General features: G+C 39.3%; 1 protein-coding gene across 3 annotated transcripts in view; it reads right to left on the bottom strand.

The window, feature by feature from the left end:
- Positions 1–4,776: 4,776 nt before the first annotated feature.
- The window catches only part of AFAP1 (actin filament associated protein 1), a 127,811-nt gene continuing 125,440 nt past the window's right edge, over positions 4,777–7,147 (bottom strand). For all 3 annotated transcript variants that reach the window (XM_069744773.1, XM_069744774.1, XM_069744771.1), the window contains one exon: positions 4,777–6,676. In XM_069744773.1, coding sequence (XP_069600874.1) covers positions 6,650–6,676 — 27 coding nt within the window. In that variant the 3' untranslated portion in view covers positions 4,777–6,649. The remainder of the gene's footprint in view (positions 6,677–7,147) is intronic.

Below are 7,147 nucleotides of genomic sequence, written 5' to 3'. Positions count from 1 at the left end.
AATATGTCCCATAAAGTGGATCTATTTACAGACATAAATGTTGGACCAGGATACGCAGCACCTGTCTGTATTATTGCAATGAGACTGACATCTCCCCCGAAAAAAAAATAAACAATAACATTTTTTTGAAACAACAATGAAAAAAACTAAATATAAAAATTAACAAAATACAATACATTCATGGCAAAAACTGTGAATTATAATGACATATGGTTCGATTACAGATATAATAATATATAATGAAACACTGATGTGTAACAACTACTCAAGAAAAAAGTGCCATTGTACCGGGAAACACAGGGGCAAAAAAACAAACAAAAAAACCCTAAAAAATAAGGGAGAATACAATGCGAAACGTGTCAACTTCATGTCACTCCAGCTGTGGAAAGCTTTATATTATTTATGGGGGAGTCTTCATTTATTAATCACTTATGTTAACTATTTTGACCCTAAAAGAGACTAATTGAGGACTTTTACATGCTTTTATAATTTTTTGGTAAAATAAAATATATATATTTTTTTTAGAGGTTTCATTTTTATTTTTTGTCAGTAATTAGTATAGTATAGTATTAGTAGTAAAAAATGAAAGATCTAAAAAAAATTCTTCTGAAAGCCCATTGACTTCTTTAAGGGGTTGTTTGGTGAAAAGAATGATCACCCATCCAAAGAATAGATAGGGGTCTTACCACTGGAAGCCACGTGGTTGGTAGAATGGGTCATTTTTAGACCCCCAATGGGGCCCTTTGGAGAGACAGATGGGGTGTTCGATTAATTCGCTATGATCTTGCCAAGAGCTGTACTTACTGGCAACTCCACAGGGAATGAATGGGCAACTGCCCATCCACACTAACGGGGATAATGCCAGTCGGGGGTTAAAAAAATTATCCATTCTGCCGATCAGAGGTGGGACATTCACTGATCTATACGTTATCATCTATCCCGTCGACAAGAGATAAAAGGAACAATGAAAACGAGTGTAAAAGGTGCCCATAACTAATATAAATGGATGTTTGCGATTTTCAAATTTTTGCACAAAATCAAAAGGCCAATGCTCAACAAATTTTTGTGAAATGCTTTGAGCAGAAACTAATTTTTATGGCTCTTACAAGTGTGTGCTCCCATGTGATCTCACCACGTGATTTCGTAAGGAGCCACTCAGACCTGTGGGCCATATGACAGTATCCCGTGCAGGCACGGTCCCATGGAGGGCTGAAGGCCTCTGAATACACGGGCCGATATCTTATAGGTCTGGAGGCCACACGTCTCTATTCCAAAACAAAAGAAGACCCCAAAAAAGGAGATTACTATATATATATATATATATATATATATATATATATATATATATATATATATATATATATATATATATATATATATATATATATATAATCACATCATGGACCCCCCAAAAAAGAGAAAAAAAGGCAAAAATAGCATTCATATGAAAATTATATAAAATATTTTTATATTTATGCACTATTTATTTTATTTAATTTTAATATAAATGCTATCTGTTTTCGCTTTTTTTTCTCTTTTTTTGGGGGGGTCCATGATGCAATATATATATATATATATATATATATATATATATATATATATATATATATATATATTTATTATATACGGTACATATTTTTTCTTTAGAAAAATGTTTGTGATCCTTTTGGACTGGCACCTGCTTCCATGGTTTTGTGTTTACAGTTATTATATATATATATATATATATATATATATATATATATATATATATATATATATATATTTCTATTATTTGATGTATGGTCCAGATACGTGCACATGTTTTTTACCCATTTCATACTGCGGTTTGCCACTGATTATTTAATAAAGGCAATTTTTTATTATTTATGACGTTCCTTTTTTGGGGTGTTCTTTTGTTTCACATTTGAGTGGTCACCGCTCCCGATCACTGAGCACCTGGGGCGATCACGATCCTGTGTATTACACATTATTGTATTTATATTCTATATGAGCGTGCGCCTTTACTAGTCGTTGTTCCATATTTCTCATGCACAAATATAGTAACAGAAGCGATCTGAATGCCACGTTCCATATTTCATTAATATTTCAGTAAGACATGTAAGTTTTGTGCCTTGTGTTGAACATCCGCGAGACATGGTGCCGCGGGGACTCGAACATATTGTTCAAACACACCAAAGACCCTCGATTAGCACCCGAGCATGCTCAGATAACACCTTATCCGACCAGTGTCGCTCATCACTAGTTGTCACAATTCGTTGCCTTATGTGCCGATATTAGAACAGTCTGGAGGTAATAAAGACCAGATTACAGCCCAGGCACTAATAATGCAACCGCCCTTAAAATCTCCACGATTCCATCGACTTCCTCGGAAAAGGCAAATCACAGCCTTAGAGAAAGTACAATATGCTGCGACGTGTGATATCAGCGCGTTTTACTCTTCCCAGAGGCGTCGGAGATCTAGAACTTCTCCAGAATTAATACAAGACGTACAATAGTCTCCATTATTTAGTCTATTATTCCAATTTTCCTCCCGGCCGACCTCTTATAATCTGACTTCTGGTAGAGAATAATGATTATTAGTGAAAAATTCAGATTTTTTGTTTTTACGTCCCAATGTTAATACGCCCCCTTCCCCCCAGTAAGTTATTTACAGATATAAATTAAATCAATAACAATACAAGTTATAATATACAAATAAATAATATTATGTGTAGCAACAAAAAGACACAATTTTGGTAAAATTTTGAAAGTTTGGAAACGTAAGGTCAAAGTGTAATGAACCGGATGACGGCGGGATCGGGAGACAAATAACAGCAGGAATCAGGGGCTTTTATACATGAGCTTACACATGACCCATTGTCTTCCTTAAAGGGGGGTCCACGGACTAACATACTGATGATCTATCACGAGAAGATGGGTGAGGGTCCAGATATAGACAGAGCTCCGTACACTGTGTAGTGGCCGCTGCCGAGTGCTGCAGCTCCGATAACAGTCACTGGAATAGTCGCTGATCTGCAGCACCCGGGAGCGGCCACTACGGTGTAAGAAACGGTGTTTTCTGGCTTGGATAGTTGATAACCGTTGATTAGTAGGGTGAGTGGCATCGATCCTGGACCTAATATGGACTGCCTAGGTTTTAGGTCATAAATATGTACATCCTGGACAACCCCTTTAAATCTTAAAGGGAAACTCACTCCTCAGCATTATTTCTACATGCCCCAGTTTGAATCTACATACAAAATGGAACATTTTCTAACAAACTTTGCATTACTTATTTTGGTGCGACTTGGGAAAACTACGTACAAGGAAAAAACCTGAAGTATTTACACAATTGCTCAAATTTTTTTTTTTTTATACAAAATTTTCAATATGAACAGATATTTTCCCTATAAGGCGGCCGATCGTCTGTGGGTGGTTAGTCCGCGTGCCAAGTAGATGGACTGAATCTTCCTCGCACTCCCGGTCCCATTTCTAAAAAGGTTAGCGGTTACTTTTAGGATCTTTGTACTTCTTTTAGGATCTTTGTACTTGGAGGCTTCGGGGTAGGACATGTTTGGCACCGTAACTTTTCTGAAAGAAGTCTCCAATATTAAAATAGACGGAAAATGGTGGATAAAAAACTGCAAAAAAGGGTTGGATACTTATTTTGCTCTTTGATCAGAGTATGAAGCTGGATACATGATGGTGGAGTTACTTTCATCACCGTTTAGCACAGACTTGGTGTTTTGTTGTTCAATAACATTTAAATTTCCTCTTTCAATTCATTAAAGGGGTTGTACAGGATTTAAAGGGAATATGTCTGCAGGTTTTAGTATGTAATCTGATAGCAGCAGGATGCAGGGGCTGAAACCCTGATTCCAGCGATGGGTCACTTACTGGACTGCTTCAATACAATCAGTGTTTTATCAGCAGGAGGTTATCACTACAGGACTATTTGTCTCCTGCCTTCTAGTCTAACCCCACCCCCAACACTGATTAGCAGTTTTCTGTCAATACACAGAAAGCTGCCAGTGGTGTGGGTGGGGCTATACACAGAAAGCAACCAATCAGTGGTGTGGGCGGGTTATACACAGGAAGCTGCCAGTGGTGTGGGTGGGGCTATACACAGAAAGCTACCAATCAGTGGTGTGGGTGGGGTTATACACAGGAAGCTGCCAGTGGTGTGGGCGGGGCTATACACAGAAAGCTACCAATCAGTGGTGTGGGCGGGGTTATACACAGGAAGCTGCCAGTGATGTGGGTTGGGCTATACACAGAAAGCTACCAGAGGTGTGGGTGGGGCTATACACAGAAAGCTGCCAATCGGTGTAGGCGGGGTTATATAGGGCTCAACATTCAGAGAACTGCTACATCTGCAACAGAGAAAACCAACTGTAAAAAAATGACAGCAGCCCAGTGACATCACTAGAATCAGGCTCTCTGCCCCTATGCTGCTCTCATATTGGATAGTGAAAAGCTGATGACAGATTCCCTTTAAAAATGGTCGGCTTTCTTTTAGGACAGCTCCACTCCTTTCCATAGGTTGTGTATGGTATTGCAATTTAGCTTTATTAACCCCTTAAGGTCCCAGACATTTCTTGGGCCTTAGGGACAAAGCATTTTGTTTTTTCATCATCGCATTCCCAAAGCCATCATATCTTTGTTTGCACAGGATTTTTAGGCACATCTAATGTACTGACTAGATTTATTAATAAAACCAGTGATCGCAACTGTGTCATTCTTTCTTTTTTTTTCCTTAGTACAATACTAAATATGTTTTTTTTTGTTTTTTTTAAGTGTTAGCAGACTTTATCATCATTATTTATATAGGGGGGTCTGGGGTGAAATAGTTTTTTTTAGTTAAAATTTTGACATCTTTTGCCTTATAGTATAAATATTATAGTAACTTCATCTGGTCATTACGATTGCGGCCCAGCCTTATATGGATTTTTTTTTTACATTTTATTAGCCTTTATGTAACTTTTTATTTATTTATTCCCGCTAGGGAACTTAAAGGGAATCTGTCAGCAGGTTTCTGCTACCTCATCTGAGACCAGCATGATGTAGCCAAAGAGGAGCTGAATCAAACGATGTATCACTTAGATTACTGGGTGCAGCAGCTGTGACACAATCAGAGCTTTTAGATTTAGCAATACAGCAGAGCTGAGAAAGCTAGCCCCGCCCACACCAGGCTCTCAGTGTACAAAGTGAGCTGCTCATCACAGGAGGGGGCGTGTCAGACTAGCATGCACGCACTGCTATGTCCCAGCAATGATAATCTCCTGGTGCTAAAACAATCATTACAATCCAACAAAACCTCGGAGCTTGATAAGAGAGGCATTGCTGAAATCTGTATTTTAACCCCTACAACATGCTATCTTCAGATTACATAGCAAAAATCTGCTGTCCGATTCCCTTTAAATCTGCAATCCTTTGCTTACATAATGCTTAATATTCTAAATACGCATTTCTTGCAGTGTCGTGCGATATTCACAAACATTCCATTTTTAATGCGGAACAAGCTTCAAGAAATGTTTGTTTTTTTTATTGGAGAGTTTTTGAAGGAGTTTAATTTTTTTTTGCAGCCTTCTGATTTAGACAGCGCCTAGTTAGGATAGAAATCCATCAGAATCCGTTTCAAAGAAGGGACATGGGTTTATTTTTTTTTCCCACCTGGCATCTTTCAGAAATCTCTTTAGGAAAGAAAAAAAAATGCTTTAAAATTGTAAATGGTGGATTTTTTATATAAATTAAAAAAAAGTCTTCCAAGAATTTTGGAAGCTTTTTTTTAAGGATGATTTTGGCGCAGATTTGCGCCCAAAATCTCCTTCTGAACATAGCCTTACGATCCATTAGGCAGTGTTTTGGCAGACCCCCAACAAATCACTGGGCCCTACTGGACAGAGAGACCCCCTACTCCTTTTAAGCTTCTGAGATGGTGAAGACCCTTTTTACTGCATCAACAAATGATTGAACAGCCGTGATGGGAGGTTTCTCTGATCCGGGAGTCTGGCTGTCAATCACAGGTACGGACACTCCACGGTGCAGCTTCTGTACGTAAACCGCTCTGTTTTTCTAATCCTGGGCAGCCCCTTTAAGACTTAAATTCTGGCTTACCATCTTGTACATTTCCGGGGACCATTTTTAAACTCGGGACGATGCCTTAAACTGGGAGCTGCAGTCAATCACTTTGATTTCTGATGACGTCGCTCACTGTGTGTGTTCTAGAAATTTAACACATTGCGTGCCAAAAAATGTCCATCTTGTGCAATAAAAAAAAAAATACAAGGTGCCGGGAGCCATGAATTGTTGGCAAATCATGACAAATTGCTAAGATATCACCAAGAACTTAATATGCAATTCATGACATCAGACAGCAGGGGGCAGACACACGCAATGAAGCCGCTGGAATGTGCATATAACACAGGATCCTGTGACCCTGTATGTGGGCAGTCAGCTGGCCAGTAATGTACACTGGGGTCACTTAATCCCTCGCTACATGACAGAGTCATTGGTCCTCGGAGACGAAGCCCTTCACAGCTGCTCTGCTATGTAGGGAGGACTTTATGCAAGTCGTGTACTCTTCTATAAAAATACTGTGTAGTTCTGGCTCTTGGTCCGTTCTATTTAAGGCTGATATACAGACCACGGGATAAAGTGATGCTGCTTATGTGCCGTTTTTCTGCTCCCACTCCTGCAAAAAAAAATAAAAAAATTAATGAATATAAATTTTTTTTTAATGTTCAGTTGTAGTTAAACAAAAAAAACCTCCCAAATTGCGGAATGCGTGCATTTCTCTACAATGACCACCAGAGGGAGCAGTGACACACTGATCCCTAGTTTCCCCCGTGATTGCGTCCTCGTTGCATCAGCCGCAGAGCAGCGCGTGTGTCGGCTAAATCCGGGGGAACCGTCACACGCCAAACTATTCCAAGATCCCCCAAGTGTGTCTCCTCCCAATAGGCAGCGGTCATAGAAAATATTAGGCTTGTGCATGGATTCGATCAGATCTGCAAAATCCTATACACTTCACCAAATGAGAGGGGCGCAGTCCGGGTGCAGGGGGGCCGCGTCTTGTGCCAGAAACATTCCAAAAAAGTGTTTGATGCTTAATGCTGGCAGCTCCTGCCCTGTACTGACGCATGGGGTTAAATACAAAGTAGTA

The sequence above is a fragment of the Ranitomeya imitator genome, chromosome 1 (genome assembly GCF_032444005.1).
Source record: "Ranitomeya imitator isolate aRanImi1 chromosome 1, aRanImi1.pri, whole genome shotgun sequence".
In the NCBI taxonomy this organism is placed as follows: domain Eukaryota; kingdom Metazoa; phylum Chordata; class Amphibia; order Anura; family Dendrobatidae; genus Ranitomeya; species Ranitomeya imitator.
This window is presented reverse-complemented; position numbering and strand designations above follow the sequence as displayed.